Source organism: Psittacula echo, assembly GCF_963264785.1.
Source record: "Psittacula echo genome assembly, chromosome: 5".
Lineage (NCBI taxonomy): Eukaryota > Metazoa > Chordata > Aves > Psittaciformes > Psittacidae > Psittacula > Psittacula echo.
This window is the reverse complement of record NC_137739.1, coordinates 82336400-82361998: the sequence shown is the minus strand read 5'-3', so window position 1 is coordinate 82361998 and position 25599 is coordinate 82336400. Positions and strand designations below refer to the sequence as shown.

General features: G+C 45.0%; 1 protein-coding gene across 1 annotated transcript in view; it reads left to right on the top strand.

Annotated features, from left to right (window-relative positions):
• The window catches only part of TYRO3 (TYRO3 protein tyrosine kinase), a gene marked incomplete at both ends in the record, with an annotated part of 39354 nt that overhangs the window by 9123 nt on the left and 4632 nt on the right, over nt 1-25599 (top strand). The window contains 13 exons of the mRNA XM_080617989.1: nt 580-750; nt 3768-3854; nt 7819-7934; nt 10686-10863; nt 11686-11828; nt 13042-13186; nt 17346-17475; nt 18147-18247; nt 19224-19319; nt 21206-21286; nt 22967-23059; nt 23766-23887; nt 24192-24301. Coding sequence (XP_080474115.1) covers nt 580-750; nt 3768-3854; nt 7819-7934; nt 10686-10863; nt 11686-11828; nt 13042-13186; nt 17346-17475; nt 18147-18247; nt 19224-19319; nt 21206-21286; nt 22967-23059; nt 23766-23887; nt 24192-24301 — 1573 coding nt within the window. The remainder of the gene's footprint in view (nt 1-579; nt 751-3767; nt 3855-7818; nt 7935-10685; nt 10864-11685; nt 11829-13041; nt 13187-17345; nt 17476-18146; nt 18248-19223; nt 19320-21205; nt 21287-22966; nt 23060-23765; nt 23888-24191; nt 24302-25599) is intronic.

The window sequence follows — 25599 nt, the reverse complement described above, 5'->3', positions numbered from 1 at the left end:
AGTGCTGGAAGATGGCTCCAGTCAATTAAGCTGTGGAGAGAGCATTGTAAATGATCCCAGGCTAGCATCAGGGCAGATCCTTTCCTCATTCATTTGTTTGTTAGAGCCACTAGTTCAACGCAGTCACAAGCTTCAGTTTTTAATGCATGTCAAGGATATCTCGCAGCTGGATTAGGGATCTTTTAAAGTGGTGTTTGCCACCGCTGAAGTTATTGACTGTTGCCTCTTTAAACTCCAATCTCTCCAGCTGAAAAATTGAGCAAATACTGCCATTGAAAGCTGCTTCATTGGGGAGGCTTGAGGGAGACTCAGTGGAAAAGGTTTTTCAAAGGCATTTTGGGAAGCGAGCACTCTTACCTCTGACTTCTTCTAGTGGGAGTATGTAGATGTTCCTGCCCTGAGGTGCTCCAGCGTATCTGACCCCTGGGTCTTGTGAAGGATAAGCCCTTCATAAGAAGGAGTTGGATTAGGCACAGGCGCATGGCTGATGGGTGTCCTGTATTGGGCACTGGTATCAGTGGAAATAAACAGAAGACAGGAATCTTTCCAGTTATTATCACTTGTCTGTTGCTTTTCTAGGTGTGCCCTACTTTACTGTGGAACCCGAGGATGTGTCCGTGTCCCCTAATGTCCCATTTCATATGGCCTGTGCTGCTGTCGGTCCCCCTGAACCAGTGACAATTGTCTGGTGGATGGGAGACTCTAGAGTGGGGCTTCCAGACATCTCCCCCTCCATCTTAAATGTGTCAGGTAAGGCTGCTACCAATCATGGGGATCACTTTGAGCATCAGAAGAAGCAGAGAGCTCTCTTCTGATCATGCCTAGTGATACCGGGTAGCCACATAGTGTGAGAATGGTCTTTGACTGTACGTTGAGAGTTGAGAGATAATGATCATCACATACAAAGCCAGATCATCTGAGAGGTAATTGTTGCTTTGTGTATTTTCTGCTGGCTTGAGGCACACAGGCTCTTACAGGGTTTGGGTGGGACTGGTCATGGGATAAGGATGCTACAGGATGCGTGCATTCGTCGGATGCTTCTTTTGTTCCACCTCACGGAAGGTGTTCATGGTTATATTAAGTGACTCAATTGGTGACATTTAGTTTGATGGCATTCACATGCAAAAGCATGCTTCTGCGCACAGCCGAGTCACACACACTGCTTTCCTCTTCTCCCGCTCTCTGTTCTTGCATGCCTGCTGGAAGCTGTAATTGTTAAAACCTGACTGCCTCATGTAATTGACACTTTAAGTGCAGTTATGTTGGTGCTGAAGTGGGCTGGTTGATGTCCTCAGGGACCAAGGTTTGCCCTACAGCAGGCACTAGGTGCATGATGGTAAGCCTGCCTTCCCCAGCAGTGCCAGCTGCAGAACTCGGAGCCAGGACGCATCCATGCTTCTCTCCAGCCCACTTTCAGGGAAGGGCAATGTATCTCTACCAGGACCTGGCTGCAGCTATTCTTGTAGTTACCTCCTACAGGTAACTTCAGTTAGTTGTTGAACAGCTTTGTGATACTTCTTCTCTTTGCTGTGTTTTATTATTCTCAGCAGCCCTGAGCCAAAGTTAACTATTTAGAAAGTAAAGGGTTTATGACTAAAAGTCACCTCTGGGGCCTCTTCATCAGTGTTAATACAGTTACACCCAGGGGGAGTTTCTTTCTCTGCATCTTTGGCCATCCTTTTTTACTATCTGGTCCTATTCAGCTTTCCCTTAGAACTTAATTTATATGCAAATCAAGACCTGATTTTGTGATTTGCAGTGGTTTATAATCTGCTCCCTCTCTTATGTAGCCACTCAATGCTCTTCCAAGTTGTAAATGAAAACTGCTCCCTTATGATATAATCTGCCTGTCGAAATGGGGACTGGAAAGATTGATACTCAAAAGGGGATAAGACAATAAAGAAATAAGTCTCCCTTCTTCCACTGAACTCATCCCATGGTGCCCCACACAACTTCTGTCATTGTCATGCAGTGGCACAGAGGCCTGAAGAAGTGCATCTGCTCCTAGTGATTCTCCAAATGAATTGCTATTATATATAGTCATCATCATGCCCTTCTTTGACCCTTTTAGTGTTCTTTGAGGTACTCCTTGTCTTTGCAAAAGCGTGTAGCAAACACAAGCTACATGGTCAGATTGCCAAAGCATGTCAAAAATGATGGTAAGAAAACAAGGATTGTTAGCTAAAGAAAATATCAGATTCTGAAGAAAATAATAATAAAGTACTGGCTAGAAAGCAAACATTTAGGAAGGTTCAGCAAGCAGTTGGTTTGGTTTAAAGGACTGTTGGTTTTGGAAAGCAGTGCTGGCAATGGTGCTAGAGAGCAAGGAGATCTTGGTTTGTGGTGTGTTTCGTGTTTTCCTCAGGGCAGGGCTGTGTTCGGTTCTGTCTTTGGGACATGCCTACCATGTCAGTTTGTGCTCTGCTCTGCTGCCTGGCCTTCTGCCTCCTGGCAGCATTTTCCTCTGGTTCACTGGGGTGAGTGGAAGAAGCTAAAATACTTTGCTCTTTCATTTTGAAGAAGTCCCTCCTCTCTTCCACTACACCTTCTCTGCAACGATGTTAATCTCAGGCTTGGGAGTTGAATCAAAGGCAAAGACAGACACTGTGCGAGCTGCTCTACATAGCTCTGACATCTTTTTCCTTCCTAAACTGGATCATAGAATCATAGAATAGTTAGGGTTGGAAAGGACCTTAAGGTCACCCAGTTACAACCCCCTGCCATAGGCAGGGACACCTCACACTAAACCATGCCACCTGAGGCTCTGTCCAACCTGGCCTTGAACAACGCCAAGGATGGAGCATTCACAACCTCCCTGGGCAACCCATTCCAGTGCCTCACCACCCTCACAGTAAAGAATTTCTTCCTTAGATCCAATCTAAGCTTCCCCTGTTTAAGTTTGAACCCGTTACTCCTTGTCCTGTCACTACAGTCCCTAATGAAGAGTCCATCCTCAGCATCCTTGTAGGCCCCCTTCAGATACTGGATGTTCATAGCATATACTCAGCATTTCTTGGATAGCCCTGTAAGGCAGCTGAGGGCCAAGTCAAGTGAAAACATAGGCTGGACACATTTCTCCAGGCAGCTTTGTAGATCTGTCTCAGTTCTGATTAATTATCAATGCCTATCTGAATCTTGGAGCACCCAGATATCGGTATGATGCCACGTTCAGGCCCTGTGAGATAGTTCACAGAAGAGAGGGAGCGTAATCCTCACTTGTATAATATCATCCCTGGAAACGGCCTCAGTGCTCATGCCGTAGCATTTTACTTCAACTTCTTTTCATCTTCAGAAGTCTGATGCAAAGTGAGGGACAGGTGGGCATTGGCTTGAAATCTGCAGCATCTAGTTGGAGGTTTGCCTTATAGCCCAGTTAGAAGATGGTTGTTGCTCAGATGGCAGGCTGAAGTCCAGAGCATTGATTGTATAAGCTCATAGTTCACCATGATCCTTGCTCCAAAGATGCTCACTAGGATGTGGAAAGCGGACATCTATCAACTGAGCTGCTTTTCTGCCAGATTCACCCTTCTTTTTCAGTGCTTTCTGAAGCTCCCAGGGAAGCTTTTCTACATTTCCCACTCACTCCATTAAAAATGTGTTTAGCACATTAATTACACTGAATTCCACGTGCCTTTGATTGGCACCCGGCTCAGCCCGCCAATTGCTCATGCAGCTTGAGCTGGGTGTCACACATAATTGAAACTCTGCTGAAGGTTGAAGCTGGATTATATAGCTGTTTGTGTTTCCTTTTCTTGGCTGATCTCCAGGTATTAATCAAAGCACAGTTTTCTCCTGCGAAGCTCACAACGTTAAGGGATTGTCTTCATCTCGGACAGCCACTGTTCAAATTAAAGGTGAGAGCGTACGAGAGAACGGGCAAGGGACTCGGGTTTGCTCTCTGGGAAGGGAAAGTAGGGCTCCTAAACACAAAGGGATGTCTCAAAGCTGCCAGCAACCAGCACTGGGAGCTCTCAGCAGTCAAAACAGCGCTTTGTGCTCTAACAGCAGTTCCCACTTGCTGGGTGGGGCTGTATCCTCTAGAAAATGGGACTCAGGACTGGAAATAGGATGTCAAATAACAGTTTTTCCTGGAAAAGGAGCGAGTTGGAGTAGTCAAATTGCTTGTGAGAGATTAAGCTAGATATAAATGTGTAGCTGGGGAAATCTTTCCTTCCTGGAGACAAATGGGTCTTGTTAGAGCTAAAGAGGCCATTGCTTCTACTTGCTTCAATTGGCATCACATCTGATGCTGAAAAAAGACAAGGAAGGTGGTCACTGGTGGCTGGTAAAATCTGCTCATCCACAGGGGTTTTATGGATTTGATTTTTTTAACTCTTTGCTCTTTAAAAACTCATTCAAAATAAATAATTCGTTGCCTTTGCATGACCAGTTGCCATTTGCAAGTCCCTAAGGTGATGTCATGATTCCTCTGTTCCTCCGGGTGACTGAAACAGGGATGATCAGAGCAATCAGCTCTTCACCTCCTCTTCATGATGAGATGCTTCTGCATTTGAATTTTCACTCATATTTTAATGCGCATTAAATGACATGATTATCACTTCCAGGAGAGGCATGTCACAAAAATCGTTTCCTCCAAGTAGTGGCTTATTGCTCAGTGTAAGAGCACGCATTTATGTCTGTATCAGAACTCGCAGTTGTATTAGCTAATACTCATTAAAGGGTACCTTCAAATCCAGCTGTAGATCTCGTGTTTGTACAGTGTATTTTTCTTCAGGACATTGTGGTTACTGCTGTGCCAAGAATGCAGTCTGCTGGACTAGTAAGATTTATAACTTAATTTAAAAATGTTTGGAGTTGTTGCCTTAAAGGCTCGTCTACGCAGGGGAATTAGTTATTGTGGAATGTATCTTCTATGGATATTTTTATCCTGGGATAGAATGCAGTTCACAAAGCTATTAGGCTTTAAATAAATCTCATCAAGCCATAATTTGAAATAACATTTAGCATAAACAAGCTGCTGTTTTTTAATGTTAACACAGATGATTTTAATCTGTCTTAATGTATGAATACGGTGATGGGGTAAAGGCCTCGACTTCTTGCATTTCCAGCAATTATGTTTAGCCAGAATTGTTCCATGAGGGCAAATTATCAGCTAATGAATCCACACTACCTATTTGGGAGGGATGTTTCACCATCACACAGTTGTGTGTGCACACACGCTTTTAGGGCTAAGGAAGAGCAAGCTTAAGTGATCTGGCAAATGTTGCACCAGCATGTGGCATGTCCTAGGGATAAAAGCCGGATCTTAAATAGCAAGTCCAGTGCTATATCTGTGGACGTTCTCACTGTAATACCTCAAAGGTATGTCTGAAAGAGGAGTTATACACTTGGGGAAGTGATGAGGCTCTTTGAAAGAGCAGAAGCTTTGAAGATCTGTTACAGCCCCCATTACAATTAAAGCCAAGCTCCTAACAAGGACATCAGCAGAAACGGGAGCAGGCCCAGATAATGTTTGTTTAGTCTTTGATTCTGTGAACATGTAGGCTTCAATGAAATCACTCCCAGGAGTAGTTGTCCATACATGCACGAACCTCTCTTACCCAGATCCATCTGTTAATGAGGACTCATGTCTTTCTACAATTTATTAAACCATTTGTTTCTTCTGTGTTTCCAGAGGCAAATATTTTTGCTAGGACATTTACAAACTGTCAACGTTTCTTCCTATTTGCTGCTGTTGTTGTTCATTATCCTCTGTAGTGCCCACAATGTGCTGGGTATAATCCAAGCAGAAAATGACTGTTATTGTAGCCCACAGTCCCCAGCCATGTACAAAGCCCCATTGTTCCAGCCACTCTACAAGCACAGAGGAAGTTAAGTCTCATTATGTTAACACTCAAGGTCCTGTTTTCAGACTGGCTTTGCTCTATCTACTTCATGTGTGTGGCTAAGGCTTTGAGGGTCGTATCCTGTGTTTCAGAGCACAAAAGGAAACAACCACCCGCAGGTTTTTTTCCCTATGGTTGATGGGGAAGTGCAATTTGTAGAAGGGACAGATGCAGCTTTAGGGGAAGGTTCTAGCAAGCCAACCCTCTTCACTGGCTGTCTCCATTACTGAGTGGATGTGTTGGCAGTTCATTATTTATTCTCACTGATGGTATAGCCTGTATCTCCCTTTGCCCTGCCATCCAGTGTTGAAAAATTACATGTTCCTAAACCCAAAAGTTACAAGTGCGTTTACAAAAGACTTGAATTAAGGGCAGTGTTTCAATGATATCCAAGTAAGCAGTAAAACCATGCATTTTTCCCCCCCAAAAAGCTTACAAACCTGATTACCCAACTTCAAAAGGGAAAGAAACCAAGACAGAAAAGTCTTAAGTTGACTCACAAAGGCCCTTTACAAAGGTCTTGCAAAGAACTCATTTGCCCATCTTCCATCCCAGATTCTTGCTCTGCAGCCCGACCTCTCACCCACAAACACTTCTTATCTTGGTGGCAGCCCCCGGCCTTGTGTCCTGGTAACTCCTTAACCAGATAACAAAGGCTTTATAGGGTTAATCTGTGGCACCATCTATTCCCTGCCCCATACTCTCCTCTAGGCTGTGTGTAGAGACTTAGGAGCGGGACTTTGGTCAATGCATTTCTTCTACAAAATGGCCCTGTGGAGAAGCTGAAGGCAGTATTGTGGTTGTCCTCGGTGCAGCGAGAGACAAAGGTGCTCTCCAGCAGAGCAGAAGTGGCAGATGGAGGAATCCTGGTTTGCAATTACTTTTCCACTGCTGCTTTCCACTGGATACCACTCAGGAGAGGTGGAAAATGCGGTCAGTCGCAGACCTTGTCCTGAGGACCACCGGGTTTGTGAGAGAGGACTCTTGAGGGTACAGGTTGTGGAGGTGCTGCAGGAAAAGCATTGCAGCAGCAGCAAAGGATTGTTTAAAATGAGCACGAGGTTGAGGGAGAGGTTGGTGTTCATGAAGCTGGTAATTTTGCAGGAGTGAGGAGCCTAAAAGAGAGCAGACATTTGGGATTGAAGAAGAGATAGTGAGGGTTATATGGGGAAGAATAGGAAGTAACTATGTGGAATTACAGTGGGAGGAAAAGAGAAGGCAAAGGGACCTAAATGGAAGCCAAAGAGCTCAGGTTGATGTGATAGCACACTGGATGCCCTGCAGCGATGGAGGTGTCTGGTCAGAGTGAGAGCAGGGGGGCAGTGCTCTGGTGCTGCTCTGTGGTGGTAGGAAGCACAAACATCCCATTAAATGGCCAGTTTGGGAATCTTGGTTTTGTTCCTGGCTCTGCCCTTGATTTGCAGTGTATCAGTGCTGTGTATCAGGCACCCCTTTGCCTCGAATCTCCCCTCTGTAAAACAGAGTGCTTTTGAAGCCTAAAGGAGGCACAGTTTTCAGTCCAGGCTCCTTCCCAGGGTGTTTCAGGGTTTGTCATGGTTTTGGAGTGAGAACCAGAGGAGGGATTTTAAAGCCTCATTTGGTTCACAATGTAGGTCCACAGGCCATTGTGTGCACGGGGCTGGGTCATTCATTGCAATGGAGGGGGCAGGGAAGAGGGCTGAGAGGGGAAGGTGTAAACATCACGCACTGGCACTGCTATCGAAGAGGTCAACCTCTGCCTGTATGTAGCGAGCAAGATACATACTATGAAAGAATGGGTGCCAATAGCTTGTTCAATGTTAAAATAATAGTTTAATTCACAACAGCCGGGGGCACTCTCTAAAGATGTGATATTGTTCCATTTCAGTTAGTGATTTCATTGCATAATTTCCAGCCTCAAGCCTCTGCCATTTCCATGTGAATACCTGCTCAGTTCTGTGTATACTGAAAGGTCTCTTTGTTTCCTTTCTAGCCATGCCTCTCCAGCCTCTCAATGTAACCGTAAGCCAAGTCACCAGCAGCAATGCCAGTGTGGTCTGGGTGCCAGGATTTGACGGCCGTGCACCCCTCCATTCTTGCACTCTTCAGGTATGGCCTCTCTGGATTGTCCCCTGCCCCGCATGAAGAATGGGACTCCCTTGAGCCATAACATTGCTTGGTAGTAGTGTTTGAATTCATGTTCCACAGCTTTGAAACATGGAAACTTAACAGGATGCACTCGGGCCGTATATAGGTGCCAAAGAGCAAGGCATGAAATTTTGAGCATGAAGTGTCCAGTTGAGAACTCGAGACTGGCCCCATTCTCCCTCCCAGCACATCAGTTATCACATAATTTGCTCCATGGCAGCTACTCCATGCAGGGTATTACACAGCAGCACATATGAAGCACGTATCGCTCTATGGGAAGTGCCCCTGCGTAGCTGCAGGGTGCTTCTGCTAGCATGGAGCAGCTGCCCCGTGATAACTTGTTCCAGTGCAGTGCAGTCCCGTGCCAGCTCAGCCCTGTGCTTTGTGGTGCCAAGGGAAAAGCTGGCATCCACACATACCAGTGAGCCCAAGGGATGAGGAGCTTGCAAAATGTAGGAAGTGGTACAGGGAAGGTGAGAATGATGTTGGCAGAAGACACAGACACATTGGGCTTTTCATACAAGGTCAGGCCTATTTGCATGTTTCAGTGTAATTTTAAGCCCTACCTCTAAATCTTGGTTGATTTTCCCTTGTCAAAGACCAGAAAATCAAGGGTGATCCTTTAGCTCCATCTCTGGAAAACTGGGCTGCTTCTTTAGGTTCCTGGGGGAAAATGGTCCTGTCCAGTGTCAGGCAGAGGTAGTTTCTAGTATTGCGCACTTAAAACAGCCAGTAGCAGTGTGTCATGAAGAAATGGTGGTTCCTGAAGCAGGCTGTGTAAACACAGCCAGGCGCATTCCCCATGAATTTATCTGCGAGGTGTCAGTATTGGGCCCCTGTGCTTTCCCTACCCGATTACAACATGAGCTGGAGTGGAATTTCTGTGCGGTGTTGCCAACTACATAGAGGAGGATTACAAACACGAGGTACGCTGGAAGCAGCCTAGGTAATTTACTTGCAATCCTCTTTTTATTTGGCAAAGAAACCAGAGATTTCATGCTCCGATGTTTATTCCCTTTCATAAGTAAAAGAAACAGCCATCTTGTCTTAATTCACTGGCAGAAATGGTGCCTGAATATAGCTGGCCGCGGTCTCTGGGTTTTGTTGCCGCTTCTGTTCTTGTTTGCAGTTGAAAATGGTGTTCTTCCTCCCTTTTACAATGGGAGTTATCTCCAGTTGGAACAGCCTATTCTCTCTGGCTTGCATGCAGCAACGCTAATCACCCTGGGGTTGGAGTTCCCCCTCACTTTTGGCAGGGGTAAGGATGAGGGGGATGGGACATGTGGAAAAGAGGTTGGATCAGAGCAGCTCATTTTCTGCCCACTCAGCAGCCTCTCACCCCTTTTCTAAGCCTTTTCTGTTCTGTTTGGGGAGGACGAAGTCCCTGTGCCTGGATGTGGGAGCAGGGTGACTTGGCAGTAACCCTCCGTGCTTCCTCTGTATCCCGCAATGAGAGGTTTTGAGAGAGGCATTGATCCACATTTCCATGTGAAAATGATGCTCCTGGATCCCCACGATCGCACTTCTGCTCGCAGCCTCCCGGAAAGGGAAGGGTTATTGAGACTTGGCTGTGGTTTTCTGGCACTCAGGAGTTGCAGAGGGTGCCCCAAGAACACCATGTTCAGGCAGGCAGATTGCTTCTGGGGACACGGTAGGGAATCACCATGCGTACTGACTGTTAAACACAAGCCCTGTTCCAGGGCATGAGGGGGACAGATGTAAGAGCACCGACTCCTCACTGTTGAACGGAAACACACATCATCAAGCTGACAGGGTTTAACACAAAAGTCTGCTTGTTTCTTCCCTGCTTTGGATGACACTGATAATGACAACAATATGCTTTTCTGTTAAAGAAACTTGAGATCCTTCCGTTTTCTAGCCAAATAAATCAGTGGGCCAAAAGTGTGCGTGAAAGTGAGCAGAAGGGCAGGGAGAAAGGCTGCTGTATATAGAGCATATAAAGTCCACGTGAGTGTTTCACTTGTCAGTACAACTTGCTTTTAATCCCAGCTTTGCTATTCCATATGCACTTGAGAAGGAAGATAGGCTGAGCCTGGCAGCTATGCAGTGATTTCTGCTATTGTCAGTACAAAAGCAGGAACACTGAACCCGTCTGTGCACTGAAAGCACGCAGTGATATCAGATTTAAATTAACACTCATGTTGCTTACAAGTTCAGATTGGGTGGGGGGAAGAGAGAAGGGTTGGAGAAGTTTCTTTCCAGTTTAACTTGAAACAGCTGAACCAAGCCACCAGTGTGTGCCATGCCTTGAATCCACTACAAAACTGGAAGTATACAAAAAGGAGTTGAGAAAAAGGTGACACTTGGCAACAGGGAGGTTGATATTGCCCAGGTTTAGACAAGTCTCAGAAGCCAACCATAGCACTCAATGCAATGAGCACATTTAGTCTTCTTTAGAGGAAATAATAATCAACTGTAGAATTTGTAACACGGGTAAGGAAATGTTTTAAAACCTGGAACCAAGTTTTCAACTGGTGAAAAATTCTCCTGCCAGAAAGTGATGTCAGTGAAACCAAATAAAGGCTCGTGATTCTTGGTTTGACAACTCCCTTTTCCGTGTTTTAAACACCACTGGTGCCATATCTATTCTTACACATTCCTAAACTAAACATGGAATGGATTCTTATACCTGTGGACCTGTTAGTCATACGGTGTATAGTAACAGTCTTCTGCGTTTCACTCTCGGCACAGGTAGCTGAGTCACCAGATGGCCAGGAGGTCTCCACTGAAGTCACCCCAGTGCCACCCTTTGCCTATGGCGTGCAAGGCCTGAAGCATTCCACCAACTACAGTGTCCGTGTGCAGTGCAGCAATGAGATGGGCAGCTCCCCTTTCACCGACAGGGTTTATTTCCAGACCCTGGAGCTTGGTAAGCAAATAGCAGACAAGAACAGGAAAGCAGCTCTGAATATGAAAAAAAGACAATGATAAACTTCACTGGATTCCTCCTTGGTAATTCGGGATTCCTTGCTAATGCAGGAAACGTTATATGTGCGTTATGCGTGGAGACCTCATAGCAGCCTTCCAGTATCTGAAGGGGGCCTATAAGGATGCTGGGGATGGATTCTTCATCAGGGATGTAGTGACAGGACAAGGGGTAACGGGTTCAAACTTAAACAGGGGAAGTTTAGATTGGATCTAAGGAAGAAATTCTTTCCTGAGAGGGTGGTGAGGCACTGGAATGGGTTGCCCAGGGAGGTTGTGAATGCTCCATCCTTGGCGGTGTTCAAGGCCAGGTTGGACAGAGCCTTGGGTGACATGGTTTAGTGTGAGGTGTCCCTGCCTATGGCAGGGGGTTGTAACTGGGTGACCTTAAGGTCCTTTCCAACCCTAACTATTCTGTATTCTATGATTCTATGCTATCATATTGCTTGTCCACTCCAAGGGTCTTGTAACACCTAACATAATAATATGCAGTCAAATGTGGATAACATCAGTGGTGCATGATCACCGGATTTCTTCATGCTGGCCATATGCTCCATTAGCTCTGAGGGCTTTGGGGTCTTGGAAAGAAATGAGATTCTGACCAACCTTATTTTGTCCTCTTGAAGCAAACATAGTGCTGGTGGCTTGCAGAAGTTGTTCTCTCCCCTCACACTCTCTCTTCCAGCTGATCTCAGGAAAGGGGGTAAAATGTTTTTGCAGCCATTTTCAGTGTGGATAGCGATTGTGTTCTGTCCTCTGCTTTCAGCTCCAAGCAGCACCCCACAAAATATCCATGTTATTCAAAGAGATCCTGGTCTGATTCTGGAGTGGGAAGGTGTGGCTCCAGATGTGCTCAAAGAAAATGTCCTGGGATACAGGCTGGAGTGGATTCAGGATAATGTAACTCAGGTAACAGATCGAGAGGAGAGCTGAACCACTGGGCTCAGAGTTGGAGAATGTTCACATTTTCTATGAATTAGAGTTCCTCATCCCTTATCCATACCAGGGAACTAGACTGCTGGTGTTGCTTTTGTGTAAATGGATCTATTCCTCGGTATTTGGCCTGAAGAATTGGGCCCATTTCTCCCTTCCTGGCATATTCAGAATTCCTTCACTTGACTGTTCATCTGCAGACAGACCAGTTCTCTGCCATTCCTTGTACAACAAGGATAACACAGAGAGAATTTGGTTTGCCTCTATCTCTTCCTAAGTGCTGTCCTGAAGGCAGCTCAGACAGACAGTGCAAAATATGGGCTTTCTCTGTCCCGTGACTGGGACTTGGCTTTCCAAATCCTAGCAGCAAAGGTGTATTTAGCAAGTGAATGAGTTGTGCTGTAAGTCACAGGAAGAAGGTTGTGGGTTCGTTTCTTTCATTTGCAGTATGTAGGGAGTTGAAAGGATCCTGTCAGGCTGGAAGGCAATTCATTTCTTCTTCAGCATTGACCTTTCCCAGGTATCTACCTGCCTTTGAAGTTCACAGCATTTCTTATGGTTTCTCACTTCTTAATATGTATTTAGCCAGTGCTTATTAATGATGAACAAGCCTATAATAATAGACAGCTAGAGGGAAAAGAGACTTATTTCCTTTCCGCATGGCCCATTTCATTCTAGGTCAGCACCACTGACTTTGACAATATTTTGAGTTCCCATTGAATTTACATTGTGCCTGTGGTGGCAGCCAGATCTTCAGGGGTTTACTGCAAATTATGTGCATGAAGAAGATCCACGTGCTGGCCTTGTCATCCTAAGTGAAAACTGGCCATGTTAGTGCATCTTTGTGTTTAAACCACAAGAAGGAGGTGTATCTTTTAATAGCAAAAGAAACCCCACATTTCTATAGCAATTCTCATGGAAGGACCTCAAAGGAGAAAATCACTAAACCTCATCTCTTCCACATACCCTGGGAAACTGGGAAAAATAGCAGTATTTTTGAAGAGAAACCCGAGATGATATCCCATGGCAAAACTGAGTAGGACCAGGTCCCAACCCTTGCATCACAACTCCCAACCCTTGTTGTAGCACCAATGAAGTACGCTGTCATGGTTTGGTGTAGTTTTAAAGGTGACATTTTGGACTGGATTCCTTTGAAGACAGCTTACAGTTTGTTACCATTTGCTCTCAGGGTGAGATGATCGTGCAGGATACAAAAGCTAATCTCACAACATGGAACCCTCTCAAAGACCTGATCATCAGGGTGTGTGTGCTGAACACTGCAGGATGTGGGCCCTGGAGTGACCTCTTCTTGCTTGAAGCCCAAGAGGTCATGGGTGAGTGTCCATTGCCTTCCCTTCTCTTTGGAGAAGAAAGGCAGAAGTGCTGGGACTGCTGTTTTTCTCTGACTCTTCCGTTTTCAGTGCTTACAGCTGACTGAGCCACGTGCCTTTATAGAGCAGACTTCATCAAGCAGAGTACAAATAAAATCATATTTAAAGAGCTGGTACAAGCAAAACAGCTTCTGGCCACTACTGAGTCTTCTCTAACAGGATTTGCTGTGTTTAGTGCAGAACAGGGCAATAGGAGACGCAACAGAAAAGGTGCAAAGGAAGGTCTGAAATCCTTCATTTAGGCTTAAGCCCCACACATTTATAAGAGTAAACGTGACAAAAACTCTAGCATAGTTTCTCTTCTTTGATTTAATTTGAAGCCATTCCTGACGAGTTTCAGTTGAGCCTGATTTAAACCATGGCCACATGGGGGGTTGTAATGTTTTTACTGAATGTGTTGACATTAAACCAGTTTAGCGCTCTCTTTGGAAAAGCTGAGCTACTGGTGGAAGAGAGAGATGAGGGTACAGAAGCTGTATCACACAATCTGGACCAGGTGGAAGGGTTTGTTGGGAGGAAAGAACAAGCCATGCATGTGTGTAGTGCATTCCTAACGATAAAGGGCAGTTAGGCTCTTCTGTGCTGATTTTCTTGCTGCTTGGATTTCACAGTGAATGGGAAGTGGGAGTCAGGCTATAAAGAAGGGCAGGGTGTTCTATGGGGAAATGGGCAGAAGGGAGAAAAGAATGAAAGACAATGTAAAACAACTAGGGGGAAGACATTCCAAATGAAAATATGGATTGGTGATAAGTCAGTGAGGTGCCAACATGCAAAAACCCCGGAGTCTCCTGATGTTTTGTTCCCAGCACCTGTGATACGATGAGGCAGCAGTCTCTTATATCTGATGCTGACCCTCCTGCTGCTGCTTTCTTCCCATTCCACGTGTGTTTTGAGGAATCACATGGACAATGATCCCTCCACACTTAGGGATGGTAGTCGAAAACACTGAGTGGGGTTCTGAGGCCAGCAGGACGTGGGGAATAGGGACAGGGTAACAGGAGAGAACTGTAGCCTTATTTGCAGTAGTGTATCTAATCCTGGTTTTAATGTGCACATTACTCAGGCCCTTTGGCAACCGGGTTCCGGTTGAAGTCAGCACTGGTGGCTATGTGTAAGCACATACTCACTGTGGGATCAAAGCCTTCACATTATTTAAAGGAGAATGAAGGGTGCAGAGGTCCAGAGCTGACTCTACGAGAGGTTGGGCATTGGCTCCATCAATTTTTTTCCTCCTGCTTTTTGCTCAGCTATTTTCTGTGGTACCCAAATACAGAGAAACGTACCTGCAAGGACTAGAATATCCCTTTGGAAACTGGCCAGCACTGCTAGAAGCACCAGGGAATGTATAGCATTTTACGTGGAGCTGGAATGGCATAAACCTGAAAGCTCAATATGTTTTCTTGGTTTTATATACAAACCATTTCAAAGAAAGGAGCATAAGGAGTGATGCTTGTTTTGGCCAAATGCTGAAAGTACACCTATATTTCTTCACACACGTAACAGGCTGGAAATAAAGGTCCACTGTGGAAACGCTGACAGGCCTTGAACATCAGAGCTGCAGAAAGGCTGCAGTTTTGTTTCAGGCCTAGTAGAAAATATAAGTTGCTTCCTTTCCTAAAATAGCAAACTGGCACTGGTTGCTTTCTGTGAGAAATGCCAGGAGTGGTTTCTGACTGGCTCCCAGTGCGGCAGTGAGGATGACTAAGCTTGTGTAAACTTTAAATCGTATTTCTCATCACAGCAAAGCCAGTCAGAGCAGCACCCAGCTTATGCAGAGATCTTGTGCACCATTAACAAAGATTACTTCAATATTTTCAGTAGAAACATCTCTCATGGCAGAGAGGAACAGAATGGTCTAATAGCTTTTTCCTATCTGTAATCTTCATGACTGTATGCAGGAGAAGACTCTTGGATTATGCTCCTTGTACACCTTTGTGATGTAAAACCTGCTACAGAAATAAAGGGGTTCTCTCATCATCAAAGGGCTCCTAAATACTCAAGCTCATCTAATACTGTCTTCTCTCTGCCTTGTGCAGTCTTAAGGCGTATGCCTGTTGGAAAATAGGGATGAAGGAGATGGGAAGGAGACAGAGCTGGGGGAGGAGAAGCAACTCCATCTTTACTTGGGCTGCAGCTATCTTCTCTATCTCAGTGGCACTAGTGGGAAGCAATGATCTGTGGGGCAGAGGGGAAGCAGTGAATTTCAACCTTCATTTCTATTTCTGACACATTTGCTATGAGTTGTGAGAGGTGCTCCTGATTCCTACAGTTCAGAAACAGAATAATTCAGTTTTGTGTTTGTTTTGTTTTCATCCATCCTCCTTTTGAGGGACTCCCCAAAAGGTGACCTAAATCCCTGCTCTCTCCCCAGGCCAGCTGGCTCTCTAGTCTCTAGAGAGACTAGAAAATAGGCTGAGAGAGGTTTGTCTCACCATAGGAGGAGGGAAACCTCATGGCTTCAGAGAAGACATTTTACATCAGTGTTGTTAGTTGTTTCTGCCCTGATTGTTTGGCAGGAGCAGCCCAAATGATTGGTTTGGGAATTGTGGAGAGGGTTGGAGTTACCTTTCATAGCATTTTATTCCACTTCTGTTTCTGATCCCTCTCCCTCCTCATAAGCAGCCTTGAAGGCTGGGGTCAAAAGGTGCAGCAAGAGGGAGTATCATGAAACCCAGAGCCTATAAAGCTCTGTGAGTCACTGATAAGATGCTGGAAAATAGGTGCTACGGCTCTGGTAATTTGTCTCAAGTGGAGAAGTACCAGTTCTGCTTCCTCAGTGGTCCAGAATTCTGTTTCCCTAAGCTCTACCTGTTAATTAGACTAATGCTGCTTCTAAAAAACTTGGATGATAAGGCTCTACAATGTTCCTAGCAATTAAACCTTAGAAGCCTTTTGCTTGCCAGGACTCTGCCAGTAGGGATGTCTGACTCCTTTTCACATACATCTATGGAGAGGTTCATTCAGATTTCAGCCCATTAACCTAACATCTGTTTTAAGGGCAGATTTACTTACACTCTGATGACATATAACATAATAGGATTACATACATTGCCAAAGCTGATTCTTCCTTAGCTCTGGTAAAGCACAGTCAACTGCTGAAGGTGAGCACGGGAGCATGAAGATGAAGGAAGGGTTTAAGGACCTGTTACCTCTTTGGAGAGATGAAGGCTATACTAGATTTTAATAAACCCATACAAATTAACATTTAATATTTAGTAATTGTATTTGGAGAAGAAATCTCTTGGGGAACTGGATTAATTTCTCAGTTGTTTGCCAAGCATAGATAATATTCTTTTATTCATAACCATTTGCTTGTCTTCCTCTCCTGGCAGCTTACTCAGATTGGCAGCATCTCCACTTCTTCTGTAGACAGTTGTAGCCAAAATCATACATATCCTGGGAGCAAATATTAGACCAGAACTGGAACCTGCACACTGGCTATTTCTTGCCTTGCAGGGCACCTTTTAAAATTCACCTTTTCTTTGGTAGAGGGACATTGAGAATTCAAAACCAACCAACCAACAACATTGGGAAGTTACAGCCAATACCAGTCCCATGGAGGGACTTCTTTGTGGGAGGGGAGGTGTGAATATTTTCACCCAGATTGCCATGAGGCAATTGTCTTTCTCTATTGTCTTTCAAAGTGTTAGCTGGTTGGCATTCAGGCAGTACTGAGTAGCCTGGTCAAGGTCCTGCTGCCTGCCTCAAACAGGACAAGGTGAAACCTGTATACAAAATGCTCATATTAAGCAGCCTTTTTGTTGTGAGAGTCCAGTTTCAAGTGCCCCAGATCATGAGCTCATGTAAAGTAACATAATGAGGAACAACAAGTGCCTTTTACTTTCTCGAAGCTCAGAACGAAGAACAGATTCTGATAACTGGATGCATCTGCTCTGCCTTTGCTGTGTGAAACAGCTAGTTTTTCTGATGATTGACTGAGTAGCTGTTTATGCCAAATTCCAGTGTACAATAACCCACTGTGTACACCAGACCCAGCAGCATGGCTTTTCCATTGAAAAGCAAATAGAAGAAATGTCCCAGTATGCTCTGTTTACTATTGACAGTCTTCTATTTCCTGACTGGTGTTTTCTCCATCATCTAGGTGGCCAGAGACAACCTCCTTATGGAACGTCCTGGGTCCCTGTGGCATTGGGCATTCTCACAGCTCTGGTCACGGCTGTTGCCCTGGCTCTTATTCTCCTTAGGAAAAGAAGAAAGGAAACTCGGTTTGGGTAAGGGAGGTTCTCCTTGTGTTGGCTAGAGAGAACACTGAAAATACAGTAGAAAAAAATGTTATATCAATAGCTAGGCTTTAATAGAATACGGAAATGTAAACTAGATATGGAAATATAAACTAGATAAACATAATTCTGTAAGTACTTAGCATTGTTGCTTAAGAGACTCAAAGAGAAAAGACCCACAGATGAATCATTTTCTGTGTTCTTAGGAGCTGAGCCCTTTATCCCATGCCAGTTTTCAGGCCTAGCAGCTTCTTGTAACTTCCTGACTGCCCAGAACTCTCTGGATCCCCAGGAGAGTCTCCTTTCCATCACCTCTGACACTTGGCTGTGGGTTGCTCCCTGCTGCAAGCAAGGTTCCTGTTCTTTTCAGGGTCTCACAAACCTCTCACAGCAGCAGCTCTGTTTATGTGTCTCTTGCAACCTGCCCCAACCTGGGCACTCAGGATAAGTGGTTCCTCTCTTTCTGAGGGCTCTCACCTCCTCTAAGTGCGTCAACAAGGCAGCATAAACCCATCACTCCTCCTCTTTGACTCTTTAACAAAACAATCGGTAGTATTTATATGGCAAAGGATAAGAAATCATCTGTACTGTTCAAGACACCGTTTTAGAAGTGAATGGCCCTGTAAGTAACCGTGGTCCTGTGTGTCTTTTCTGCCTTCTAGCCATGCCTTTGGCAGTGTGGTTGGCAGAGGGGATCCAGCAGTCCATTTCAGAGCTGCCAGGTCTTTCAACAGGGAAGGTCCAGAGCTCATTGAAGCAACATGTAAGTAAAATGATGTGAGTGATTCTTCTTGAGAAGCTGTGTTCGTGCATGTACTATACTGTGTCTTTGTTTTCTCTGACACTGATGGTTTTGGACCAAGAGCATGTGATCAATTTACAAGGAGATTTAGACAGTGTGGGTGGCAGAGGTGAAAGGCCAGAATTGCTGTTGCCATACCAATTACAGAGCACTTGCTAATTACAGATACAGTCATTGGGTATATTAGTGGGAGGCATAAATTCACCACTCCCCTGCCCCAGTTTCACACTACTGTGACTCCTTCTACTGTAATATTATGCAACAGTGAGATAAATATGGCTCAACAATAACAGCATGCTTTAAACTCGGTGCTGAGCTGTGCTACAAGCATGAACCAATTAATATGCCAGTAATTCGTAAAAGATGAAGTTGAGTCCCAGGAATGGCCAGAGTTAAGATGACCCATTTCTGTCTCTATGTTCAGTAATGCCGTGGCTCTCTGTAGCTGCGTTGCATGGCTGGGTTACGATGATGAAGTTTGCTTCTCTGGGTTTAGAGGCCCCTCCATTAAATCCAGTGATCATAAACTGTTGGACATTGTGTTATCCTCTCAGCCAGGTACTGTGAGGCTTGTACTTAAAATAGTCTGAGAGACAGTCATTGAAAACTGGTGCAGCTCCATCAGCTTAAATGCAGCTGTGTGAACCAGTGTCTATCAATGTCCTTTCTCATTGGATTTTGTCTTCTCAGGGTTATTTACAGTACTTCGGTATTCCTGTTGCTCTTGGTGTGTTTAGGGATGGTGTTATCACAACCTTCCTCTTTCAGTACTGTTGGTGAGGCTAGAGGACATGGAAGGGAGCTCTGTCTTTTTCAGGTTTTCATGCTTACAGTATGGGAATCAGATTGGAGATGGAGATTAGAACAGGCGACTCTTGATGTTGTGAGAGAACATTCAAGTATCCCTTATTTGACTCTTCCTTTGTTTTTTTTCCAGTGGAAAGTGTCGGGATCAGTGATGAGCTGAAGACGAAACTCAAAGATGTTCTAATCCAGGAACAGCAGTTCACCTTGGGAAGAATGTTGGGCAAGGGTAAGAACCAAAACTGAACAAGTCTTCACGTTGAAAGTCCCGCATGTGTCATCTTTACTATTGAGTAGGGAGAAGCAATTACAAGCAGCCTGTTTTCTCTCCCTCTGCTTGTAGATGTCAATTTAAATGGAACTTTCCCTTCCGCAGAGATAAAACATTTCAAAGGTTTAGCGTAACTAAGAAGATATTGGCTAAGCCATTCCTATAATACGGCTCTACAGAGTCATGAACTGTAGTCTATGCTGAGCTTTCCAAAGACCTATTGATTCACTGGTGTGTGAATCTCAGAGATTTAAACAAAGGAATATTCAATTAAACTTCTGCTCTTTCTACTAACAAAGTGGTGCTACAGAATTCCTTCCACTTAAGTAAGCATGCATCAAGTATTAAATGGGCTGAGACCATACAGAGACAGAGGTGATCTACCTCAAACACTCCAACCTCTCATAAAATATGTTGATTCAGATATTCTCAATGTCTGGGGTGGTTTTGACTGTAGATTTTAGTTTGGGCTCTTAGAGAGGCCCTTTTGGAACATTTATCCTCATTAGTTCTGGTACTTAGGAGCTCTTCTGACTGTGGATGTCCATCTGGATGTCCCACACCGGTGCTTCATACATTTCTTTGAGGTTTTCAGCTCAGGAGGGATGGGCAGAGTAAAGGTGGGATGCTTCTCATTTAGCTTTAGCTAAAAGATTTGCTGCGAAACTCTGTGTGAAAAGATGGTTTTGAATTTAGATTTCCCAAATGGCAGGCAGGCCAGTGTGCTAATTGTTGAATCATCCTTCCCTGTTTCTCAGTCTGAAGGCAATCTCTGGAAACAAGTGAAAACATGTAATGGTAAAGCCAGTAACGAAGATGGGAGCATAAGTCAGGGGTTATAAGCAAAAGGAAGCTAAAGTGTTCAGCTTCCTTCTTCTTTATCAGTAGTTTCATTGCAGTTTTCTTTGACCCTTTCCCACTGAGAGCATTCTTCTGCTCTATCCCTCCTAGAACAAATGCGTTTCTTTCAGAGCAGGAAGATGACCTTCCTGCAGGAGTGGTCTCAGAGGGCTTAACAATGCTAAGTAATCAAACAGCTGTTTCATCTGTGTCAGCTTTTGGCCGGTTTCTGGGATCCTGCTTCAACCATTCTGGGTTCTGGGCTGTCCCCATGACAGGTAACTGGAAATTGGCTGCAGTGAGGCACCTGGGGATGGCCTTGATGGGAGGATGCAGCTGGCAGGATCTGGTCTGTGTTGTCAGCCATGTTCCCCCAACCCCATGCTTAGCATGCAGGTTCTAATATAGCATAGCTGCATTGCCTTGGGCTCTGCTGACTCTACAGCTGAGAAACAGCTCCATAATACAGAAGCAGCACAAAAGAGCCTTTGCTCCTTCCCATTTTCCTCTTTTGTGGTCAGATCTACTGCTTGTGGTTATTGTGAAATAGGCATGTGCCATGCAGTAATGAAGGACACTGGTGAAAGGCTAATGGAAAGATAATGCTTTCAGGGTAAGTGTCCTGAGTGCCATGTTTTGCTTCCTTTTCTTCAGTACTAGAGTTCCTCATACTACTGCATTTTTGGTGGGGTAAGCAGTTACAAAATTAGGAAGAGCAAATCTAGCATCATCCATCTGATACGGGATTGCCTTCTTTCCCTCTTGTTTTCCTCTGTTTTCTGGACTGCTAGCACAGTGACCTCTGTTTACTGATAGTGATACCTCTTCTAGGTATACGTAGGCTGAAAGCTGCTGGTTGAAACTGCAGAATATAAAATGAAGCTGGTAGCTGCATTTCCTATGGTTATTCAGCTTTGCCAGTGACCCTTGGAGTGAACCTGCTGTGAATCATACTTTCTTTACAAGAAGCTGTTTCCTCACTGCCTGCTCTGGTCACTTCACAGGGGAGTTTGGGTCAGTTCGGGAGGCACTACTGAAGCTAGATGATGGCTCTTTCCAGAAAGTGGCAGTGAAGATGCTGAAAGGTAAGTGGGAGCAGAGCTACCTGAAGTACTTGAGAGAAGAGAGCTTGGAAAGATTAAATGCTATCTGTCCTACCCCCCAATGCTCTTTACTCCTCTCTGAGCTTCCCACTCAACCACTCTACCCGTGTTGTCTCCTATCCCTTTCATGTCAGTCTTGTAGCAGAGGCTTTGCAGAGAAGGACCTATACCACCTTAGTTGCTTGTACGGCACCTTGCATGTGGTGAGTGCAACCAAAACCAAATCGTAGCTACAGCTTCTGTGCATAGAGAATCTTGTTTAGTTGCTTGATTCAACACAGCACTGCATCACATGGCATAGACAGCTGAGAGAGGTCTGCTTTGCCCCAGTAATTCAGCAGTGAAAGACAGCATTCCTCCAAGCATATATCCTAGAATAAACAGAAGAGTGTTTGGTCTGAATGCAGTGACAAGCTAACTCATCTTAGTCAGGCATATTTGAGTAAATAGTCTAACTCTCTTCTGATTTGTCATTTGTTGAATGTACATAACTACCGCGTTCATCAGGCAGAAGTCTAACAAGAAAAGCAATTAGTAGATAGGTATAAGTCAAAGCAAATATGTGTATGTATATTAACCTATGTTATTTCCCCCCTGTTGCCTGTAAAGCAGAAATGAACTGTGGCTGACTTAAAGCAGAGTCACACTCACTTATCTCTGGAGCTGAGTTTGGCTGCCACAGAATACCAGTTTATACTAAATATCCTAGTACCACATTAGTGTAAGTTGCATCACCAGTTTCAACAGTGATTCTAATCAGTTTGCAAGCTTTTGTGTAGTCACACTGTCTACCTTCAGGCACGTAACTTGGAAACTCTGTCACCCTCCAGGAGCACCTTCTTTCTCCATTGACTGTAAAAAGGGAATCTACCTTTCTCTTCTTAGTCATATTTAAATTACTTGCCTAAAGCAGATAATGTGAATACTCCCCTACACATCTGAATCTGATCTTGCAGCAGGACTGGAGGATTCCCGCTAAATTCTACAGCAGCAGTGGGTGAAGTAGTCCGATGAGTTAATTCTTTATTATAGTGATATAATTCCATAAATCTGGAGTGATAGCAATGAGAAATAATTTACTGCAACTTTATGTTGATGTATGTCACTGCTGAATTAGGTCCAAGCTCTCCAGCAGTGTGGGGTTTTAAGTCTTAGCTCTAGCACTTCAGAAGACTCAGCCATGCTAAGAGACATAAAAGCATAGATCTTTCATGCCATCTTTATGAGAGATGAGCTGGGGTCTGCCGTGCCAGCCAGGGGCTCCAGGCCATCTCCTCAGTTTCAACATTCTCTTTTATTTTGTGTGACGTCTCCCTCACATTGCAGTTTAAGTTCTTTTAGCTAATTAATTTCTTACATCTTTAACCCACACATGCTCTGCACGGCTTCCAAGGGAAGCTGTCACTGAGAAAAGAGCTTCTAATCAGCAGGTCGTTACTCTGCTAAGAACCAGTTTACCAGATGTCTCTGGTGTGTGCTTACTGCTCCCATCCCAGGAGAAAGTGTCAGGCTCTGCTTTGTTGTAAACGGGCTCATCCAGCTGTATAGGTCTGAGAGGATGAGCTGTGCCACAAAGAGCAAGCGTCTGATAATCATTATGTGTGAAGTCCCTCGGAGGAGCCACCCACCAAGGAAACAAACTTACAGTCACTTTCTTCCCAGCGGATATCTTCACCTCGACTGACATTGAGGAGTTCCTGCGAGAGGCTGCATGTATGAAGGAGTTTGACCACCCGCATGTCACTAAACTGATCGGTAAGCCAGCACTGCTGCCTATGCCACAGAGCACCTCCTGTTCCTTCACCATCCCACACAGCCTCACACGCTCACCCTCACTGCTGTACAACAGCAGTGCTAGTGCAGCCACCTCTGTGCTGCCTGGAGTCCTGCATGCATCAGCACTCTTCCTGAGCCCAGAGGGAGTTGGGGCGTGTATAAGTGGTCACGACACTTGCCCTCATGCACCAGCAGTAAGCATCTCTTAAGCTATTTCTTTGATCTTGCAAGTATTACTCAGGCTGGCTGAGGTAAGTCTAAACTGCTGTGAATTGTGGACAGATGGGTTGGTAGACATATAGAGTGAATGGAGATCGTGCCTTTCCAAAGTAAGGAACCAAGACGTTTGTGGGTGGGCACTATGGAACAGACAATATACAGAATGTGGAGATTGCTCTGCAGAGACTGAGGTTTGGGGCAGTCTGGTCTGGAGTGATCCTAGAAACATTTATAGCCGGTCCTGCCAGGAGAGCAGAGAGGCAGTACTGCCTCTGTAAACAGAGTTAAAGGTATCTTAACACCTCCCGGCATCAAGCCCTGCAGAGAAGCTTGGAGCATGGACCCTACCCACCAAAACTGTGCATTTTCCTCCAGATTTGTAAGAGAAAAGGCACAGCAGCCTGTAAGATCGCCCTTGGGTCTGATGTGTTTGCTAAAACCCCTTTGCTATGTGTGTCCGCATTAGGAGTCAGTCTGCGGAGCCGTCCCAAGGGCCGTCTCCCAATTCCCATGGTGATCCTGCCCTTCATGAAGCATGGAGACCTTCATGCTTTTCTGCTGATGTCACGGATTGGGGAAAACCCTTTTGTAAGTGTTTTACTGCAGAATTCCTTCTGGGAGGGTATGGATTTTCAGAGAATGTACTCGGATCTCTTCAGGGTTGGTCTCCCCAAGGCATTGGCATTTGACTGGATTTTAATAGCAGAGAAAGCTGTGAGATGCGATGTTGAAGTATTTCATTCCATGCCTGTTGAGGACCAACTCCTCTATTCCATCCCCTCCCTGTTTGCCCCATCCCTGCTCAGTCGGCTAGCAGAAAACCTTGCAGTTTTGCCATACATGCTTGCTTGAAAGTTTCCAGGAAGAGAACTTGAACTGTTTTTTCTTTCAGAACTTGCCTGTTCAGACGCTGCTCAAGTTCATGATTGATATTGCCAGTGGGATGGAGTACTTGAGCTCAAAAAACTTCATACACAGGGACCTTGCAGCTCGGAACTGCATGTAAGTGATCCATGTAAGGACCAGAGTGTGTGAGAGGGGGATGAGAAGCCTTTTGTGTGACAGAAGAGGAGACGGGTCCCATCCAAGGATGCTGGTCCTTGCATTTAAGTGACCGTAGACATAGGGAGCCATGGCCATGGGGGTGGGGGGGGGTGTGGGCAGTGCTGGGAGCACGGAGCAATCCCTGAAGTCCCACTGAGCTTCCACGTAGACCCTATTTATAAGGAACTTTTCCATCGTGTTCTGCACATACAGTTTCGTGGAGTTGTACAATTGTCATTAGTCACTCAAATGACTGTGTGTCAGCGTGGGCTATTTGTTCCGCAATATAATACAACCAAGAGGAGAGAAGGGGTTTGGCTGTGTTAGGAGAAAGGAACTTTCACTGTAGCCTGGAGTCTGTATTTCTTGTATCTATTTGAGGACTTGATTATCACAATATAAGAAATGTAGAATTTCCCTGACAGCCTGTGGAGAATGCCTTTAGAAATGATTGCAGGGTGAACACACTGTATGATCCCACATTGCTGCTCTCGTCCCCAAACTGCCTTGCCTGCTTCGAATGGAAGAAAAGTCCTTTTCATATCCTTTCCACTCTGCTTCTCCTCTGAGAACAGAGTACAGAACTGTCAGACAGAAATCTGCCTCTGAACAAAACCACGACAACTGGTAAAATCCTCAGTGAGACACAGATTTCCAAAGGCATTTGAATTCCCAGATGCACAGACAGGAGCCTGGTGTTCACAATGAAGAATGATGGGTTAGCCTGCTCTGGCATTTACCAGAAACCCATCCTGATTTCCTATTTTTAAACATCTAGAAAATACAGACTTCCTCTAGAGGAAGCTGAATGCCTGTTTCAGTACATCTTCTGGGGAAAGCAGGGAGTCCTTTATGAGGCCTGGGAGCATGAAACCTTCCTTTGTGGGCTTTACTTGCACTATGTGTCTAGGTTTAAGTAGTGACAGAGCAATTTAGACCATTAACCAGGCCTGGAAAAAAGATGTGGCAGATCTAGTTTGAGCGGTTGTAACAGCCAGTCTAGGCAAGCACCCTATGCTTTGTTTGGTTGCCTATATACAGTGCATGCCTTAGTGACAGCAGTGAGCACTGCAGGTGTCCTCTGGCAATCCTGGATACTATAGAAAGTACCTGAGTTCACTTTGCGTAACAAAGTAGACCATCTGAGCATAGCCATTTCCTTACTTCCTTAGTCCTAATTATCTCCCTGTTAGTCCCAAGGAACTGATTTGAGGCCACTAAACTATTTCACATTGGTCATCAAGTAGATGAAGTCA